The 22,427-nt window shown below is 43.6% G+C and overlaps 1 protein-coding gene across 1 annotated transcript; it reads right to left on the bottom strand.

The window, feature by feature from the left end:
• Positions 1–19,909: 19,909 nt before the first annotated feature.
• Positions 19,910–22,308, bottom strand: LOC109520694 (Krueppel-like factor 2). Its single transcript, XM_019878092.1, has 3 exons — positions 22,028–22,308; positions 20,589–21,489; positions 19,910–20,503 (listed from the first exon to the last, which is right to left on the bottom strand). The coding sequence occupies exons 1-3, from the start codon at positions 22,085–22,087 to the stop codon at positions 20,328–20,330; spliced, it is 1,137 nt and encodes a 378-aa protein (XP_019733651.1). The 5' UTR covers positions 22,088–22,308; the 3' UTR covers positions 19,910–20,327.
• Positions 22,309–22,427: the final 119 nt, after the last annotated feature.

Below are 22,427 nucleotides of genomic sequence, written 5' to 3' on the forward strand. Positions count from 1 at the left end.
CGTTATTTTGACATATAAAATGCTTTGGTATGTTATAAGGATTTTTTGCTCTTTATAAGGATTTTTTTGGTAGTTTACATAGGTTGGCGCTCCGAAAGGTTGACAGGTATGCATACTGTAGATACAGAGGCCATAACAAAGTCCCAGCTGAAAAACCTTCCACCAAAACACACCTCCACATACCCAACCCAGTACCACATGTACGTTTGGGGCTACTATTAGCAGCGTCCATCCCGGGCCATGTCCGCCCGGCGTGATGTCTACCAACTGTGCCAGTCGGATGTTGCGCTGAGCGCCCGAGTCCACCAGCAGACTTTGGCCCGTTTTGGAGTTGGGAAGAAATGACAGGTTGCTGTCCTGGCCAGCACCAAGAGCTGCTAATAAGCGTTTTCCTGGTCCCTTGAAACTACAAGGTTTGCGACACTGCTTGGCCTCGCCACAAAACCTGGCATGGTAGGAACCCAACACATTATCACATTTGCCATCACCAAACCTGCCATGTTTGTAGTGTCATCCAGGGGTGGCAGTGGGATCCAGTTGTCCTGGTTGGGGACCAACACATGGACGGAGTGTTAGCAGTTAACAAGAAAAACACCATCCACCCCAACAGCAAGCACACAGTAGTTTTGGGGTCGGGGGGGGGGGGGGTGGTACAGTGCGCACCGGCACAGGAAGCTGCCGCAGAAAAATGTGGTTTAAAAGGAATGATGGACCAATTGAGTTCAGCACAGCCAGCATTCTTTCCATCAATTCAAAGAGTCTCAAAACAAATCCATTGAGCACATCGTATTTGCCTATAGCTGGTCTCGATGTGCTGAAATCATGGCCTTGGGTTGTGTTGCCAAAAGTCTGGCAATGTGACCGCTGTGGTGTAGATGCTAGCTTTCATCCGGGTCACCAATTGTGGGGGTCCAGCAAATGATGAGATGAGGAGACAAAGTCGAGTCATGTCACTTAACTCTCCACTCAAAACTGACTGTTCTCACAGAAGCAGCATGATACTCTCTTCTCTGCTTTCATATCTATAATCCATTTGAACCCGGACAGATGTAAACTCCTTCTTCTCCCTTCATAGTTGATTACTTTCTATCCTTCATAGTTGATTACTTTCTATTTACTTCAAAGTAGAGAAAGAAAAAGCTCTCACACACATTTCTGCTGCATCTAATCTAATAATATGCTCACAGCTGGTCACCGTAATATCAGTACTCTGAATAATATAATATTGCCCTTTGGGAGGTAATCGACTGGGTGTTTTTTTTGGGCGGGACTGACACATACAGTCCAAAAATTTATACAGGTATCTATATTTTTTCATGTCTGTCTCTTTGTGAAGCCAAGTACCAAATGGCCCACGTACCGGTACCCGACCGCAGACCCATGATTGGTGACCACTGCTCTAAACGATTAAATTAGTTGTCGATTAATTTGAGCAGCGATTTTTTTTTTTGTCAATTAATAGTTGCACCTTTATATTTAACCAAGTGTGCATAAAATAATGGAGGTGACCAATCAGATGACGTTCATTTTTTTTTTTTTTTGGTCACGATCCTGTTCCTGTGTTTCTCCAGCAGGTGGCAGTGGAAGGCTTCTCTTCCAGGGTACACGCCTGCTGCCAATTTGATCATCATGATTAAGCCATTTGTTAAAGACTGCCAAGATCCCATGTCTCTTTTCGTATTATTGACCTTGTTTGGCGTTTGCTCAAGAGATAATTTCGAGACTCCATGTTCATACAATACAATACAATACATGCTGATTTATGTAGCGCTTTCACAACAGCTGCAGCTGTAACAAAGCGCTTAACAAAACAGTTAACAAAGTAAAATAATAATCACAACACATAACATAAAACACAGACAGTCGTGCAATCCTAACCACTTTTCCCTCATACGCTTTATTGTTTAAATCAGTTTCAGATCAAAGAGGAGAGAATCAAAGTGTCCTTTCACCGGTGGATCAGAGACGTCATGCTCAAAATGTGCACACGTCGGCTACAAGCTACTTTTCAAAGTCAACAAGAAGTTGTCGCATCCATGTATAGAGTCGCCCTTGCTTCCATAGTTTCTTGTTTAGTATTTCAGATTATTGGATGATTTAAGTTTCATGTAATTGGATTTATGCCACTTTGTTTTGTGTATTTTTCGGGATTCAAGATTAACTTGCCTTTTGCAAGTGTTTTTTTGTTCAGATTGGCTTTTCCTGGTTCTGTGTTGCCAGCGCTTTCTGTTTACACTGCCGGTCCTTCGTTTTTCTGTCAATAAATATTTTTTGTACCGTCATTTATCTGAGTCTACGTTTGTGGGATTCACCACCTCGTCCGTTTACGGATTGTGTCATTTTCTTAAGTTTCTGATTGGTAAAAATGTACTTGACAGCCGAGAGACATTTTTATGTGAATGGATTTGAATAAAGCCCGTTATGTGTAGTTGTAGAAGATGCACCCCTCCCCCCCCCACTCCGCCCAAAAAAACCCCAAAACAAACAAACAAAAAAAAAAACCTTAGAGTTAAGATTATGTACCTTTTTAAAAATGTTCATTTTAGTTTTGGATAGTGCCTAAGATGGTAGTGCCAGGTTATCCTCCACTCCAAGTTGGAAATTAAGTATGGAAGCATTCGAGCAACTTTTTATTGTAAATCGGCAACACCTTGTTGTAAAACATAATAATAACACAGTCATGGTCCTTTTTTTCCTGACATCTTGCAGGAAGGTGCATTCAAAATTAAACCGTTGGTGTATTCAGCAGCCAGCTTCAGGAGCTCCACGCCCACCCATTCCACTCGGAGGACCCCTTTATGATGGACACTTTCAAAAGTTCTCATCGCCCTCAGCTTACTTGACTGCTGTTGTTCTTGTTAACATTGTTGGCTTCATTCCCCTCTTGAGTTTCAAGCTTTTTGTGTTCCCATCCTCCTCCTCGTCTAGGAGACCAAAGCTGTCAGAACTCGCTACAGGTACTCATGTTCACCCCTTCTGTCTTTGCTTTAGAGGCGAACCCCCCCAAAAAACGTTTACATTGCTTGTTAGAGTTGGAACGGTCACGATTATCATGACCAAAATGATAACAGTTATCACAGTAACTGCACTTTAAGCCTTGATTGATAATGAATAAAAAATAAACACTGCAACTCATGAATATTGTTTAAATTGGTTATTCTAACAATTATCGCATCAATCGAGTAATCGGATCGAAAATGGTTTTTGATTTTTAAACCAAAAAAAATGTCAATGTGAGGTGCAAGTATTCTTATGTTCAATTTGGAGTTGCCATCCTCACATTCCTGCCAGAAAAAAACTGAATGATGCAGCCAACTTGCAAAAAAGAGCTGATAAGCATTGATTAGCATCTCATAATCTCATACTCATATTGTCAGACCTCACAGGAGAAGGACGCAGGATGAGCATGAGTAGCTCATTTGCATGAGAAACTCCATCCAAAACAGACCGTGGTGAACAGGGCTGTTGAGTTAATGCTGTAATTCTTCATCATGAGGACAACGTTGGCTAATGTGGGTAAAATGTCAGGGTTGTGGCGCAGCTTATTGTCCTTGGTCACGTGTGAAACCTCAGGCCCACTTCCTCCGCCATCATTTAGAGTAGTTTCGCTTCTGCGCTCTTGATGAAGATCTGCGAGAACAACAAGTTCACATGGCAGTGAAGGAAGGCAGCGCCTAAACTATAACTTGTGCTTTACTTGAACTTGTGATGTGCTGTGAGTCCCTCATTTTCTTTCTGCTTACTGCTTCCGCACAATTTCCGCTGCATGGCATCTACTCAGTGTGCAGTGGTGCTGTATCTAGTTCCTGGGTGGCCACTTAAGCACTACTACTTTCAACATTTTTGACATTTGAGGATACACAGCTAGAAACGACAAAAATCAACAAACTTGCTAAAGTTTAACATAGCTATTATTTAATCCTCAAGTTCCATTTTTTTTTTTAACATTCTCTTCTTACCGTGTACAAGGAAATCCTCATTCTCCGTATTGGTTGTAAGCATGTCTAGGGCTCCAATGAAGCAAACACCCCTGTTTTTATAAACATTAAAGTCTCAAATGAAGCTTTTTAACAGACGCTTATGAAGTTAACGCATGTTTTAAATACCATTTTTAAAGTCTCTAAAAAGGCTAATACACGCCTTTATAGACATTTAAAAAAATGTTATCAGATTTCCAATGAATTAAACATAAAGGTTTTTGTAGACAGTTTTAAAGAAGAATTTTTGAATTTAACACACATTTTATAAGCAAGTTTTCAATGAAGCAAACATACTGGCTTTAAAGGCATGAAGTTGACATACGTGTTTGAAACGTTAAAATCTCCAATGTAGCGAAGATGATCGACAATTTTATGAAGATAACATACAGGTTTTTGTAAACACTAAAGTCCCTAATGAAGTTAATATTCAGGATTTCCAGCTCTGTATAGACAATTTTATGAGATAATTCATTTATAGATGTTTTTCCAATGAAGTTAATATGGTCAACTTTTTAGACACTGTTTTTGAAGTTAACGTACCATTTTTTATGATCATGAAAGTCTTAAGTGAAATTAACATCTGTGTTTTAAAAGTACCGTCATAGTAAAGACAATGTAACATAGCTAACATACACGTTTTTAAAAGCAAGTAATTCAAGACCTCTGAAACTTTTAATCATGGGTCAGTGTTATCAAGAACAAATTTTGTCTTACACTCCATAACCTGTAATGCACTCCAAGCTTTCTAGGTGAAGTTCATTTGACCTTCTGTTAACCTTTAAAAGCAGATCCAACTGTCCAACCCCTCCCTTTTACCCACCCTTCCCAACTTGTTGCTCAACAACAACAACAACAATAACAGCAGCTTCGCCGGTTTCGCCGACTTCAGCCACGCGGCCAAGCCCCGAGATGTGTTTGAAGGACGCGCCAGCTAAAAGGTGGTGCACTACGTCAAAGCTTCCCCCAGGTGCTCACATAGCATGGCTACATCTATGACTATTGAGATACTACCTTTAGCCAAGCTACATTTGCGGACAATCCGTCCAACAGGAAGAGGGACACGGCTACCTTGCACCCCCCCAAAAAAACGAGTTCCACCGAAGCCCAAACATTGAAGACACTGCATCCAGAATTTCACACACCCTGGTTTATTGTGGGGGATACGTTTCAGAACCACCCTATATGTTCCAAATGCATTAAAACTATTAAAACTGACACTCATAACAAAGACAATCATCCATAGATCCATCCATCCATTTTCTGACCCGCTTTCCCTCACAAAGGTCCCAGCTGTCTTCGGGCAGTAGGCGGGCGACACCCTGAACTAGTTGCCAGCTAATCGCAGGGCACACACAGACAAACAACCATCTATGCTCACACTTACACCTCTGGCCAATTTGGAGTGTTCCATTAACCTGCCACACATGTTTTGGGAATATGGGAGGAAACCGGAGTACCCGGAGAAAACCCACGCAAGTATGGGGAAAACACGCAAAGCCCACATTGGAAAGGCCGGAGCCAGAATCCAACACCGCACCTCTGCACTGTGAGGCTGATGCGCTAACCAGTCCACCACCTTGCCGCCCCCGAAGAGAATCAAACAATGTATATTTCATAATACAGTTATGTCCTTGTTTATTATGGATACGATCCAATTCCACCCACATTGAAAAAAATACATCTAAACTGCTAAAAAATATAAAGTGAACACTTGGAGTTTCATTGTGCTGTTTAAGTGTTCCTTTTATTTTTTTTGAGCAGGATATATTTGTATTTTTTTAATGAAGTTTTACACCTCCCCACACCCCACACTTGAACCACAGAAAAACACCTTAGGGCACACTTCAACTTATTAAAACCAATATTTTAAAATATTCCTGAGCGCCTGTTCTCATTTTCACACGCAGAGTTCTTCAAACAAGATGGGAATGAGGCAGAGGTGTCAAGTAACAAAGTAAAAATACTTGAACTTAAGTAGGAATGTTGGGTACCGGTATGTATATTTTACTGGAGTAGCCATTTTTCAGCCTACTTTGTACTCCTACTCCCAACATTTTACGCAAATATCTGTACTTTCTTCTCCTTTACACTTAAAAGCCTCGTTACTTTTTAATTTTGATAGTGTTCATTGCCTGGGATTGGCTGGCAACCGGTTCAGGGTGTCCCCCGCCTACTGCCCGAAGACAGCTGGGATAGGCTCCAGCACCCCCCGCGACCCTAGTGAGGATAAAGCGGTTCGGAAAATGAATGAATGAATGTTCATTGCAGTGTGACATTGTTCAAAACACCAGTCTGGATAAATCGTGCTAGGATATAGAGTGATTTTGATTATCTTCGGTTGAGAAGAATAAACCTTTCGCATTCTGACACTCTATTGGTTTGTACCCAATGCATTGTACCTGGATGTGTCAGAAATCATCAAATCAATGACAATTCACCACACTCAAACTAGTGCAAGCGTGTAGCTTTTCCAGTAAGATGTCCAACCATCCCTTTCCCAACTGAGTACCAACAGCGAGGAGGTTTTTAGCCAGAAAAGCCAGCCAACCATTACACATCCCCGGCTGTACTTGGGGTTCTTTTAAAAATCAAATCATTTCGGATCCACTGCAAACTTTGCAAACTGAAGTGCCACCAACTGATAGCTTTCAGAAGTTTGGCGTCAAACTTGAAAAAACATATTGAAGTCAACCCAAAGTTTAATATTAAGGTGTGTCAATGTTATTTTAGCCAAATGTTACTGTATGAATTTAATTCATTGCTATATGCAACACCTGGTAGGGTACTAGCGCTTGCCAATAACATTTACTAGGTGTGCTATGGCTGGGTACCGAACAAGACATGGCATGGTTTGCTGGCATTCAAAGGCTGTGAATCAACGTTGCGAGCTCATTTGCTGGAGTCTGTGTGTCATCTTACCTCAATGACACTCACACCCTCCTACAGCAAAGTTTGGTTGCACACATATCTTCCAATTGTGCTTAGTGATGACATACCATTGAAGTTTGACTGTTTGCACCATTACAATACGGTACTACTGATGGTCATCATGATGATACACATGTTAACACTCAGTAGTACACACGGCTTTTTAACATATTTGCATTGTAGGTCTACTAGATGTGATTATTTTTAAATGCGTATATAACATACCATATTGATTGTCACGTTGCGTACAAGGCAGGGAAAAGAACTGCTTCGTACGCAACAGGGCGAAGTAGCAGACACTGACAAGGCTTTTGTCTCAAAATAATATTTATTACAAACAAAAAAACTCCGTCTCATGGAAAACAGAAAACACTGGTCAAAACGAGAACCAGGATATAATGAAACGCAAAAAACAAAACGCTTGCGAAAAAACGGCAAGGAAAAGGATAAGACAATTTACTAGGTTAAGTATACTTTCAGAATAATCCCAAATGGGATGACGAACGTGTAGCAAACAACAATCGAATACGAATACGGTTTACGAGCATGGGCAATAACAGTGGCGCGGCAAGCAATACTCCGGCAATGAGTCGAAAGCCGGAGTGCTTTGATATAGCAGGTGTAATCATTGACAAATAGGCAGCAGGTGTGCAGGCAGCAGAATGAACGCCTGCCACCTGCTGCCAAATACGGAACATGACATTGATGTAACATTATCATTATGGCCTTAAATTTTTTGGGGGGGTGTGGGGGGATAGGAGGTGATGAGGCCCAAGCCTTTGTTCTTAAAGTCAAATCAAAAAGACTGTGGTGTGGCGTATTCATCGGATTAATTCTTATTAAACAAAGGCAAGTTGAATCAGAGAACCGAGTTTAACCTATCAGGGCACATACCTGTAGAATATATTGAAACTAAATGTTTAATTGACTTCCACTTTAATGTTTTGCATTGCTTTTACTTTTATACTTTAAGTCGTTTTGTAACCACTACTTTTATACTTTTACTTTAATAAAAACCTTGAGCTGATACTTCCACGTAACATCTTTTTTAATCTTATATCTTTACTTCTATTTGAATAATGAATGCGTAGACTTTTGACACCACTGGAAGTGTATTTCTCGCCCTTGGTCACTCCCAGTTGAAGTTTTCGGTAAATCTGGCACATAAAACACAAGAGAATCAAACAAGAGTGAAAGCGCACCAGTTTAATGCTAACACGCAATGCAATACAAAACACCCTCCATAGGCTAATGGAAATAAGCATAACTGTCACTGCAATTCAAAATCTTCAAACAACTGCAACTTTAACTCACATGGAGCAGCAACACATAAAAAGGTTATTCACGGGCATACATTCTCTCTGCTCATTGGCAACAACCAGCATGACTGGAGGTCAGCTGGGGACCTTGTCATTCTGGTACATCCATCCATTTTCATTTTTAACACCACTTATCCTGAAGAGGGTCTCAGGGGTTGCTGGAGCCTATCCCAGCTGAATTCAGGCGGAAGACAGACTGCACACTGAACTGGTCGCCAGTCAGTCGCAGGGCACATACAGAGACAAACGACCATTCACACCCACATTCACACCGTCACTAAGTTTGAACTGATCCCACGCTGCCTGCACACAAACCCGTCATGCGTACCACTACACTATCAGTGACACCATTATGATACATGTCTTCTATTAACCCTCAGTGCGGCCTGGCAAATTATGGCACAACCTTGTACTACACTGAAGGCACCACAACTCCAAATTGGGACTTGCCATCATGCGTTAAAAAAACAAAAACAAAAACAAAAACATTGCTTTTAGACATCTGATATTGATGTAGTGGGGGTTCACTGAATTCGTTTGCTTTTTGTGGACTTTGCATTGAAATAAAAATGTATTTTGTTCTAACCAGCTCATGTCTATTCAACACCTGAAAAAAACCTGAGCCTAAATAAAGTAAACATAAACACAAATCTATTACATTTCTACAAAAACGACAGCAGCAGTCGCTGCTCAGGCCCTAACAACTTATTTCTCAGTCACTGTGTGCCATACATCAACCTAAGTCGCAGAGCGTGGAGTAATGTGTGCCGCTGAGTGACTGGATGATTAAAAAAAAAAACACATACAAAAAAATGAGGATAAAAGATGCACGGTGGTCACCCGAAGATTGAAATGACAATGTATTATGTGTTCATTAATTTGCTATGTACAAAGAAATGCTTTAAAAAGGGAGGTGAAGTCAAATATTTTCTTTCCAAAAACATGTTCTACGCAGCCCCACTAGTTTAAACATGGAATTCTGATTATTATTTCGTTTGTGGAATATGAGTTAAGCAGCAAAATCCTCCTGTGTTTATCCATATAAGGGGGCAGCCATTTTGCCATTTGCTGTCAATTGGAAATGGCAGCACAGTAGCTCAGGACTGAGGTAGCGACCAGACACTGCTCACCTGTTTTTTGAGTCATGTGACGTTCGCAAACTGAGCCCTTACCCACTGTGATGTCATTTTCAGTCGACAACAAGTGGCAAAATGGCCGCCCCCTGAGGTGGATAAAAACAGGTGTACTTGGCTGCCCAATTCATATTCCACAAACACAATATTACTCAGAATCCCATTTTCAGACTAGTTGGGGCAGAGAGAAGATATTGACTTGACGTCCCCTTTAAATGACTTCCATATATTTTGTGAGGACACTTTGGGTTGTTACACTGAAGTTGTGTGCTTTGCTGGCAGACACACCCCAACTTGTTTCTTCTATCCTGTGAACGTACACATGTATGTGTGTGTTTTTTGTTCATAGTTCAGAAGCGCAGATGCTGTTTTCTGTTGTTGTTGTGTGGTAACCTTTTATGTATCATTTGCCACACACACACACACACACACACACACACACACACACACACACACACACACACACACACACACGCACACACTCACACTCTTGCCTGCACACTTACCCACAGGAGCAGCAGGTGTGTCAGGTTGATATTTGGGGTGACCTTTCATGTCAACTGGTTGAACTGCTTCAATTTATGAAAAAAAAAGGAAAAACAAACAAAAAAATGCAAATGAATTGCCGCTGGTGTAGCAACTCATTTGCAAAACAGGGTGGAGTACCTGATTGTGGTTTCTCGCATGTGTGTGTGCGTGTGCGTGTGGTTGATTTCTTCAAGAGGAAAAAACTGATTGCCAGCCACAATGTTTTGCGCTTCTGTGTGTGTGCATGTGAGTGAGTGAGTGAGTGTGAACCATTGGCCTGAAAAAAGTTTTGCATGCAGTGTGACCGGTCGTGTGGTTTATAACACTTTGAAAAGCCAAGTGGCACTCGCATTTCCCACGATGTGGCTCCAGTTCAAAGAAGCTTGATTTTGCACATCATTCAGCAGCTGTAACGGTGATGGCCCGGTGAAGCCTCATTTGCATCTACTTCATGTTCATTGCCAAAGTCTCTATGAAAGTTGCAGGCAGTGTTTTGTTCCCAGACGACTTGTAAAAGGAACTGAATTGTTGAAAAGCTATTTTCCTTGGCTCGTGAGTGCATGACAACGTGTTTGTTTTATCTACATGCATACAAGTGTGCTGGTGCCCATTTGTGATGTGCAGAGTTGGAGTAACTACAGAGGAATAAAGTTGATGAACCATACAATGAAACTATGGGAAAGAGTAGTTGAAGCTAGACTAAGAGCAGAAGTGAGCATTTGTGAGCAGCAGTATGATTTCATGCCAAAAAAGAGTACGACAGATGCAGTATTTGCTTTAAGGATGTTGATAGACAAGTACAGAGAAGATCAGAGGAAACAGCATTGTGCCTTTGTAGATCTGGAGAAAGCGTATGACAGGGTGTCCAGAGAAGAAAAGTGGTATTGTATGAGGAAGTCTGTGGTGACAGAGAAGTATGTTACAGCGGTGCAGGACATGTATGATGACGGTTGGACAGTGGTGAGGTGTGCTGTTGGTGTGACAGAGGAATTCAAGGTGGAGGTGTGACTTCACCAGGGGTCAGCTCTAAGCCCCTTCTTATTTGCTATGGTGATGGACAGGCTGACATATGAGGTTAGACAAGAATCTCCATGGACTATGATGTTTGCAGATGACATTGTCATCTGTAGTGAGAGCAGGGAACAGGTGGAGGAGAAACTAGAGAGGTGGAGGTTTGCCCTGGAAAGGAGAGGAATGAAGGTCAGTCGCAGCAAGACAGAGTACATGTGTGTGAATGAGAGGGACCCAAGTACAAGAGTAGGTTACAGGGAGAAGAGATAAAGAAGGTGGAGGATTTTAAGTGCTTGGGGTCAACTGTCCAGAGCGATGGAGAGTGCGGAAAAGAGGTGAAGAAGAGGGTACAGGCAGGCTGGAACGGCTGGACAAAAGTGTCAGGTGTGATGTGCGATAGAAGAGTTTCAGCTTAGATGAAAGGAAAGGTGTATAAAACTGCGGTGAGACCAGCCATGCTGTTTGGACTGGAGACAGTGCCATTGAAGAAAAGACAGGAGGCAAACCTGAAGGTAGCAGAGACGAAGATGTTGAGGTTCTCTTTGGGAGTGACCAGAGTGGATAGAGTCAGGAATGAGTATATCAGAGGGACAACTCATATTAGAGGTTTTGGAGATAAAGTCAGAGAGGCCAGACTGAGATGGTTTGGCCATGTCCAGAGGAGAGAGGGTGGATATATTGGGAGAAGGATGCTGAGTCTGAGTCTGAATCTGAGTCTAATCCAGTTACATCACTGTATGGTACGGCGTTTGCACTGTGTCCTGCCGAAAGAATCTGCAGCGCATTGTGAGAGCAGCTGAGAAGATCATTGATGTCTCCCTTCCTCCACTCGTGGACATTTACAACTCTTGTCTGACACGCCAAGCCACCCAGATTGCAGGTGACCCCACCCACCCGTCTCACAGCCTCTTCGGTCTTCTGCCGTCGGGGAGGAGACTGCAATATCTCTGTGCTAAAACCACCAGGCTCAAGAACAGTTTATTCTACCAGGCGGTCAGGAGACTAAACTCCCTGCATGTTCTGCCCCCCCCGGCTACCCCTGCCTCCTGCCACAATCGGTGTGCCCCCCCCCCCCCCCCCCCCCCCCCCCGCGTCCCCACATCATCAATGGCGGTCATCTGACATCCGATTACTGCACTTAAAACAAGTCACTACCCACAATAATCACGAGTGCCCTTGGTTGTCTGTTGTCTGTTGTTGCTATTTGTTGTGTGACATTGTTCAAAACACCAGTCTGTGTGTGTTTCCGGGGTTGGATTTTTAATTGATTCAAAGGCTGAGTTATTGATAGAGTTATGTGTTTTATGGCAAAGTTCATTGACAGGAGCCTAAAATTGCAGCTTCAGAAAAAAAATGGCAGACTTCCTGTGTCTTTTTGGGAATGGCTTCTTGAGAATTCTTGGTGGCTCTGCTCATGATTGGTGTGTTGACCAACTTTTGTGTCACTGGGTGGAACGGGATTTGAGGGTGGAATTTTTCAAGAATTGTTCAGAGTGCAACTGATTATGCACAGAATATGATATATGAATATCTGAAGGGCAGTGGATGAGGATAGTTCTTTTTAAAAAATGCCTTTCAAGGAGAAAAAAATGCAGCTTGCATCTGAGCATGTTAATTATCACATCATTTTTTGTTGACAACAACATCAGAGTGCTGATGTGGCCACAAACCAAACCATCTCTTCAACCAGGAAACCGTTGAGAGCGGTCACACTGGTTTTGGGGTTTTTTCATTGTTTGTCTTCCGCTCTTTGTGCTTCTGAGCAGATGTTCCACTCTTTGCTTCTAGACACCATAAGCATTCATCCAAATGCACACATATGAGTTGTGATGCAAAAAGTTAAATGTGTTCTGGTTCCCAATGAGGTCCTAATCTAAATCCCATTGAAGTTTTTGGGAATTTGTATTGAGCAGAAGTGTAACCCAACAGTGACCACACCTGTGTCTGCAGTTAGAAGACGGCAGTGAACTTGTCCGGCTAGACGGAGCCCTGTCAAGTCATGCAACCGTTCCCAACCCTTTGGTAAGGATGCCACCAACCCCTTCCAGAGTAAAAAAGGCTTGTCGGGCACTTGCCAGTTTTAAAGCATTGGTACTGACAACAAAGATAATTTTAGAGTTATTCAGCTTTTAATTAACATGCCTCTTTTTTGTCATTAATTTCAAAAAAAAAAAATTCAACAGTACAACAAATGTTGAACAATATAAAATCACACATTGAACAACTAAAAATGGAACCCTCGGGAAAAAGAAAACATCTTAAAATGTAAATACAATCATTTTAAGGTTATGACCTACATACTGCGTTCACATCATGCTACTAGCAAACGTGCATGCTCAAAAGTTGATATGGCTTGATTGCCGTTCTTGTCCGGTGGCTGCCACCTCATTATTCGCGGCTAAACTGCTGTTAACGTGGGCAGGCTGTGCAAACAATGTCCACATTTTCATGCTTCTCACATCATCAGGTTGGTGGTACTTGTTCAAATGATTTAACAGGTATTGTTTTGTTTTTGATTACATACAACGGCTTCGCACACGCTATGGGAAGGAACTTCTCTTGTCAAAATAACTTTTGTCTTTGGAAGATGACGCCAAGTCATTGCTTAATTCCCGTTTATCTGCACATTCAGTCATTGTCACGATTACTTCCTGTTTACTGTTGTTTTTATTTATTGGTGGATTCTGTTTAATTCAACTTGCAAACCAAAGTTAGAAGGGAAAGCTGGATTCTGATTGACTGCAGTAACGCACATTTCCACCGCATCTGATGAAGTACAGTAAATATGCTCTCAGCTTGCAGCTGCTCACGTCATGTCACGGTTATCAATGATATAATCAGCCAGAGCCCGACTTACAGTATATTGGCCTTCGGAAGGTAATCGATGGAGTGGAGGATTGTGGGGCGCCCATCCAAAATGACTAATTTTCAGGAAAAAAAATGACATTTTTCATGAGTTATACATAGACTGTTGTGCAAAACATCGAGAGCACCGCCCCGAGCTCATGTTCAAGTGCTAAATGAATCGGCTAAAACACGGGCGTCAAACACAAGGGGACAGATCCCGCGCAAAACGTCATTTTACGTGGCCCAGGAAAGCAATTTATGTATTTCATGATTCTTGCGAGTAAAAAAAAAAGCAAAACAAAATTTATTAAAAAGTTGCGATATTACAAGCATTTATGGGTTACCAATCCCCCTGTTAAAATGCATGTAACAATATTGGCGCAAACAATTTTTAATCGCCCCTGATTTCAAAATTAATTCTTTATCAATTTGTTTTTCTTTATGATGTAATGTGTGTTGATCGTATTATATTATTTGAGTTCATAAAAGCCCTCTGAAGAAAACCATAAATATGCGGGTCACCCCCAGCAAAGTTCGACACTACAGGGCTAAAACATCGCCAATTTATCCATCTGTCCATCCATTTTCGAATGCGCTTCAACCTCAAGAGTTGCAGGTTTGTTGAAGCCAGATCCCAGCTGTCTGTGGTCAGCAGGCGGGGCACACCCTGAACTGGTTGCCAGCCAATCGCAGGGCACACATCGACGAACAACCATTTGCGCTCACAATCACACCAAGGGACAAATTAAAGTGTTCCATTAACCTGCCATGCATGTTTTTGGAATGTGGGAGGAAACCAGAGTATTCGGAGAAAACCCACAAATTCCTGATCGGAATTTATTATTGATTAAAATGGTAGGACACATTACCAGTACCTGCCATCTCCTGTATAAAGACTGCACAGATTCATCACTGTCCTTAGCTCAGAACTGTTCGTCAGGGGCAAACTGACTGCAATTGTACTTGGCTTCCATCCATCCATCCATTTTCCAATCCACTTTATCCTCACAAGGGTTGCGGGTGGTGCCAGCTGTCTTTGGGCAGTAGGCTGGGGACACCCTGAACCGTTTTCCAGCCAATCGCAGGGCACACAGAGAGAAACAACGATCCGCACTCACACCTAAGGACAATTTAGAGTGTTCAATCAGCCTGCCGTGCATGTTTTGGAATGTGGGAGGAAACCGGAGTAATCGTAGAAAATCCACTCAGGCATGGGGAGAATATGCAAACTCCACACAGGGAGGGATCGAAGCTACGACCTCTGCACTGTGAGGTCGAGGCGCTCACCACTGGACTACCGGGCCGTCCTTGTATTTGGCTTGTTCAACTAAAATGTAAAGGACTTTTCAGTCCAGTGACTTCAGCCATGGCGGTGAAATACAGATGAATGAACAGGAGGTTGTATTGCTTGCTTATTTAACTGGGGCTTCATTCCATCACATTTCAGCAGCAAACAAGTTTTCTCTGGCCCTTGTGCTTGGAGCCGAGCGCACCGACTCCACACATTGGCTTCCTTTCCTCCTTTTCCGGGTTCTGCCTCCCAACAGTGTCCATGACATCGCACACGTCCGTAGCAACATGGTGCACTCTGCCTTGTCATTTGTTGTGTAAAACATCAGTTAAAGTTAACACATGGGAGTTGGTCTCGTGAAAAAAAAAAAATATGTTGGACATTCTCAAGTACACGTCCGGGTGTAAAAAAGAGGACATGTCCAAGCAAAAGAGGACGTTTGGTCACCCAGTTTTATATGCTGTTTGGCAACAAGACACTTCTTGTCATGATTCTGTTTGTTTCCTCATGTGCATTTGTGTTGCTCATTAGGTTTTGTTTCCACCTGTTTTTGTCATCCGGGTCCCTTGTGTTAACCAATCAGCTCCCCTCAACCCTTTGTGTCTTGTCCAGTGTGGGTTTTCAGCGGGTACTCTGGTTTCCTCCCATCTTCCAAAAGTACACGTGGCAGGTTAATGGAACACTCTAAATCAGGGGTCTCCAAACTCGGTCCTCAAGGGCCGCTGTCCTGCCTGTTTTCCAGATCTCCCCACAGCAACACACCTGATTCAAATAATCAGGATCGTTCTAGTGCCGCTTCAGAGCTGGCTGATGAGCTGATCATTTTGAATCAGGTGTGTTGCAGCCAGGAGAGCTGGAAAACAGGCAGGATGGCGGCCCTCCAGGCCCAGAGCTGCACATGCCTGCTCTAAATCGGCCCTTGGTGTGAGTGTGGGCACGGATGGTTTTTTGTCTATGTGTGCCATGCGATTGGCTGGCAACCAGTTCAGGGTGTCCTCCGCCGACTGCCCAAGACAGCTGGGATAGGCTCCAGCATGCCCTGCGACCCTTGTGGGGATGAGTGGATCAGAAAGTGGATGGATGGGTGGAATTACTTAATTAATTGGTCACTAACTTGGTCACTAAATGATGCTGTGTCGATGTGTAGCAAGCACCGATGTAAACTGGTCCAGTGCGATCAATGTAGCTAGATTGCGAGGCAGAAACATAGATACCTCAATTAAATAGACATAGTGTTACACTCCTAGGAACAACTGTTTTTGAAACTGATGCATTTTAAGGGTATAAAAGGCTCTTAATTACACGGGTGTGTTGGCATGTCTTGAACAGAAAGTGGTTGCTACGGCTATTTTTCATCAGTCAAAATACATTCACACACAATACACAAATGACAGCACAAATCTCACAAATCTTAGTCAGGTTGATTAGTTCATTTCTGCAGTATGTTTGCAATATTGGAACCAGTGAACGCTGGTCGACAAGTTTTTTTTTTTGTTGTGCCAGACTTGACTCGGACTACTCGGCACTTGACTCGGAATTGTCTCGGACTCGGCCACTAGACTCACAAAATATTATTAGCGACTTGACAAATTCCAGCTATGTTTTTATTCCTGACGGGTGGGATTTTCGGCCATCAACCCAACATTCACTAACCCGAAAAGCAAAGTCGACTTTCGTCAAATAAGGTTTTGCGACACACATTAGCCACTGCATGAAATTTCTGCATGAGCATGCTTCGTCATATGAGTAACCTGCTGACTTTCATAATGAAAGGTTGTTTTTTTGAAATCTCTCCGGTTCTGTGTTGCAGAGTGCAGAAGCTGGTGTGACTCAAAGGGAACATGTCCCTGTTGGGGTATCCCAGCAACATGGGCCAGTTTGGAGATGAGAAGCGGGAAGAGTATAAGAATTATATTTTTGTGTCTGTAAAGTGATCCAAACTGTTGAATTAAATGAATAAATGTTGTACTATTACTCATAAAAATTGTTTATTTAGTTATAGTCCTAAAATAGCCATGAGAGAAGCGCCGTTACAGTAATGATGACCGAGTAACGGACGATCAAGTGACAGACTGGGCCAGTCTGAAATAATGACAGACTGATGATGACAGACTGGTGGGCCGGCCGCTGGCAATTGACAAATGATGGACCGGCAAAATTTACTGAAGCTCCCGCCACTGGTGTTAGGGATAAGAAAGTATTTGAGCTGTGTCCTAATACATTTTTCCTGTCGGTCTCCTTCCCAGACAGTAGGTGGCATTCTATTCCCATCATTTACACACAAAAGGACACACTTGTTAATTGCGCTCCCCCTCAAGGTGGTTCCCTCTTGTTTTTTCACAACAGCTGATCAAAATATGCTTTGTCTATTCAAAAATTGAGTCTTTAAGAGGAATTCTAAACGAGGGAATCATTAACTGGTCTTGAAAAAGTCAAATGAACATATTTTCACTTGAGTAAACAAAGAAATGGTAGAAACACTTGACCACCCGTGCCCTCCACCCTTTCTTTTCTTTGGCAAGAGACCTGTTGCCTGGGTAGCACAGTGAACGCTTTCCTTACACTTATGAGAGTTTGAGTCTCACGGAGAATAATAAGAATAAGAATAAGAATAAGAAAACCTTTATTCGTCTCACAATGGAGTTTCCCAATTTACAGCATCAAAGTTATGAAAGGAAGAAAGTGGAAGAACAAAAAGTATAGGAGCTGCTGTAAAGGCATGTAAATGATGAAAACAATAAGATTTTTACTAAAGTCTTATGGTCATTTGGTTGGTTTCACAGTTGCTGCTATATACATAGCTTTGTTGGTGTTTCTTCATACGGTAGTTGTGTAGTCATTCGTACAAACCCAATTCCAATCAAGTTGGGATGCTGTGTTAAACATAATTAAAAACAGAATGCAATTATTTGCAAATCACGTTTAACCTACATTTAATTCAACACACAAGGAAGACAAGACATGTAAGGTTAAAACTGATCAACTTGATTGATTTTAAGCAAATCATCAACACGAAAAAGATTGAGAAAGTTGCGGAATGCTGACCAAACACCTGTTTGGAACACCCCACAGGTGAACAGGCTAACTGGGAACAGGTGGGTGCCATGATTGGCTACAAAAAAAGCGTCCCTGACTTGCTTAGTCATTCACAAGCAAAGTTGAGCCGAGGTTCATCTTTTTGTGAACAAGTGTGTGAAAGAAGACAATGTTCCTCAATGTACAATTGCAAGGATTTTAGAGATTTCATCATCTACGGTCCATAACATCATCAAAAAGTTCTGATAATCAGGAGAAATCTACTACATTGAATGCAAATGACCTTCGATCCTTCAGGTGTCACTGCATCAACAAAAAACAGGATATCATCACATGGCTTCAGGAACACTTCAGAAAACCCATCCATCCATCCATCCGTTTTCTGATCCACTTATCCTCACAAGGGTCGCGGAGCGTGCTGGAACCTATCCCAGCTGTCTGTGGGCAGTAGGCGGGGGACACTCAAAACTGGTTGCCAGCCAATCGCAGGGCACACATAGACAAACAAACATTTGCGCTTACTCACACACCTAGGGACAATATAGAGTGTTCCATTAACCTGCCATGCATGTTTTTAGAATCTGGGAGGAAACCGGAGTACCCGGGGAAAACCTACGCAGGCAAGGGGAGAACATGCAAACTCCACACAGGGAGACCAGAGCCCGGAATCGAACCCACATCCTCCGCACTGTGAGGTGGCACTCTAACCAGTATCACGAGTCCACATTTCAAATTCATCAATCCATCATTTTTCCAATCCGCTCATGCCCATGAGGGTTGCGGGTGTGCTGGTGTCTATCCCAGCCATCATCAGGCAGTAGGCAAGGGACACCATGAACCGGTTGCCAGCCAATCGCAGGGCATACACAAACAACCATTCATACTCACAATCACGCCTACGGACATTTTAGAGTGATCTTCCTACCATGCATGTTTTTGGAATGTGGGAGGAAAGGGGAGTACCCGGAGAAAACCCACACAGGCACGGTGAGAACATGCAAACTCCACAGAGGAAGGCCGGAGCCAAATGCTGCACCTCTGCACTGTGATGCCGAAGCGCTAACCAGTCAACTAGCACGACCATGCCGGACACATTTCAAATAGTTTTGTGGAAATCATCGACGTCTTGTTCTCCGGGCCAAACAGGAAAAGAACCATCCGTGCTGTTATGGACGCAAAGTTCAATAGCCAGCATCCGTGATGGTATACGGCTGTGTTAGTGCCAATGGCATGGGTAACTTACACATCTGTGAAAGCTCCATTCATGCTAAAAGGTGTGTTCAGGTTTTGGAGAAACTTGTGCTGCCATTCAAGTAGTGTCTAATTCATGGACACCCCGGCTTATTTCAGCAAAACAATACCAAACAACAGCTTTTTTGGAATGTGTTGCAGCCATAAAATTCAACGTTAATGACTATTTACTAAAAACAATAAAGTTTATCAGTTTGAACATTAAATATCTTGTCTTTGTTGTGCATTCCATTAAATATAGGTTGAACATGATTTGCAAATCATTGTATTCTGTTTTTAATTAGGTTTAGCACAATGTCCCAATTTCTTTGGAATTTGGTTTGTAGTTGAGCTTTCATTAAATTGCTGCGATGTTTGGCTGTGGTTGCTTTGAAATCATCGTCAAAATTCTTTGAGTTGTTGCCATGTGTTTGTTTATATACCACTAATGTGATGGTTGTTGCCATACATGACAGTTGTTGCTATGAAGTAGTATGGTGTGTAGCTAGTTGTATAGCTGTTATATTGTTATGTTGTCATTGGAGTTTGTTATGGCCACGTCATCGTGCGTCATGTGATCCGTCAGGAAGGTTCAGAGAGCCGTTGTTTGTTCTGTTATTAGTTTAATTATGTGCATAAAAATATTACTATTTACATTTTCTTTTGATTTATACAAGAAAGTGTTTTCTGTCCATGTGGGGGGGGCGCCGTCACGCTGCATGAAAAGCAGTTTTGCAACAAAACCTTGTCATCTTGAACTTTTTTTCTTGTGTTCTGTCCGTGTGGGGCGCCTTCACACTGCCCAAAAAGTAGTTCTACCACAAAACGTTGTCTTCTTGCTGTCATTTTTGCGTCCACACCTGTACACACGTGCCAGACATGATGTCGCAGGAGTACCAGCTCCCTCCAACATCACGTGCTGCTGACTTGTCATTTGTTACACTTTTTAACTCAGGACAACACGTTTTTAAATACAAAAATAAAAAATAGATTTATTGTGCCGTCTGCGGGATCGACACATGCATCACATGTGTCTCTTCATGTGCAGCGCCAAGTGGTCGGAGCGCGAGAAGGCGCGCTCACACAGGTGGCACTGGAAAGGCCTGTGTCCGGTATGTTTCCGGAAGTGGCGCGTCAGCTCATCAGAGCGGGCAAACTTCCAGCCGCATCCATCCCACGTGCAGTGGTATGGCTTCTCTCCTAGAAAAGACAACAGATGAGTGAGTGATGCCACCAAGGAGGGTGACGGTGATCTGAAGGGTGTGCGGCGGGCTTGCTGGCTTACCCGTATGCGTCCTGAGGTGCGCCTTGAGGTGCGAGCTCTTGGTGTAGGTCTTGCCGCATCCGGTGTAGGTGCACGTGTGGGTGGCGGTGCGCTTGCGGGGCCAGGCGCGCCGCCCTCTCCTAGGCTTGCTCTCTATCAAATCTAGCGGTGACGAGGGCGGGGTGAGCAGTGCGCACTGCCTGACAGCGCATTGCTGCTGCTGCGGCTGCTCATACAAGGCGGGAAAGTGACAGTGCGCCCCGGAGGAAAACTGAAACTGAAGGTGGTGATGGTGGTGGTGCTGCTGGTGGTTGAAGTTCTGCGGGAAGGTTGCAATGTCGTTGGGGCTGAGGGGTGGTGTCAGGTTTCCGGTGCCTTGAGGGGGAGAGCTAGCGAGGCGGGGCTGTGGGTGCGAGTGGACGCACGACGCCACGTTGCCCTCCTGCTTCACCTTGCTGAAGGTCTGTGGCACATTGCCCACCAGAGGCCCGTAGGAGTCAGGCTCCGGCTTGATGCACGGGTGTTCCAGGAAGGAGTCTGAGAAGGAAGGGCCCAAATTGAGAGTAGGTCCCGATGACTCCTGGAAAGCTGCCGAGCTGATCAAGAAGCCTCCCTGGATGCCAGAGCCCGAACCTACGAACTGGAAACGGTTGAGGTCCATGTCGCACTGAAGCAGCTCGGCCATAAGGCTGTTGTATGGTGGCGGAGGGTGATGCGAGTGAGTGGCGGTGCCCAGGTCTGGCAGGGAAGCGTAGTCCTGCTGGTGGTACCCTGGAGCCCCGCTTTCCAGAGTCCGGTAAGAGTTGGCCGCAGCAGCCTCGGAGGGCGCTGTAGTGTTTGCGCTCACACTGTGGGCCAGGATAAAGTCCAAATCCAGAAAGGTGTCCAGGTCCTCATCGTCCTTTCGGGGTCCCTTCCAGACCTGGAGTACAACAGTGGAAGTGTCAGCATCAACATCCTCTTCATAATCTGTTCGTGCTTTTTAGTGCTAGCGTGAGCATGACTTTGGGTGAGATGTTGGATGCAACCTGGTCGCCACCCAATCACAGGACACATCCAGGCAATCAATAGACTGGTCACCAGTCAATGTCAAGACACATAGGCCTACAAACAAACAACAATTTACATGCGTGGACAATTTAGAGTCTGCAATTAACATGTTTTTGCAGGAGGAAGCTGGATTATCTCGAGAAGCATCCAAACTCGCATGTAGACCGTCGTCATCAAATGTCAAGGCACATATCGACTAGCTATTGACTGGTAACCACTCAATTTACCTTCACATGGGCAATTTAGTGTTCAATGAATCTAACATATAAGAGAAGAAATCCACACGGAAATAGGCAAACTCCACACGGAACTCCTTGAAACATTGAAATTCAACGTTGAGGCAGACCTGCTTCCTCAACTTGTTCACCGGTGCTGTCAACATGAAAAAAATCATGAAAAAATGTACTTACTTCTTCCTTCTGCATGGAAAAAGTGGAGAATGAAGGTAAAATGGTTCCGCTTGAGGCCATCTTGCTTTGTTTGTTCAATCAAAATTCGTCAAAAATGAATCAAAATTGGTCAAATTTTCCCGAGTGCGGGCAACAAGCAAGTCCGCGGTGGCGACACTCCGCACCAGCCGGCCGCGCTGATGTGTCCCTGAGTCAGGTGGCGATGCCGCTTCCACGGGGAGGCGGAGAGCGAGCAAGAGGAGCAGGGGTGGAATGTGAGCAACTCTCCGCCCGGACTGCTTTTAAATTCTTCAGACACGAACCACCCCTGCCCGCAGCCACTCCGCCCCCGGCCTCCCCCACCTCTTGCACCGCCTCCGCAGTAACGCTCGCCTTCGCTGCAAGTTCAAAGCGAAAGTTG

The sequence above is a fragment of the Hippocampus comes genome, unplaced genomic scaffold, assembly GCF_001891065.2.
Source record: "Hippocampus comes isolate QL1 unplaced genomic scaffold, H_comes_QL1_v1.1 scaffold532, whole genome shotgun sequence".
Lineage (NCBI taxonomy): Eukaryota > Metazoa > Chordata > Actinopteri > Syngnathiformes > Syngnathidae > Hippocampus > Hippocampus comes.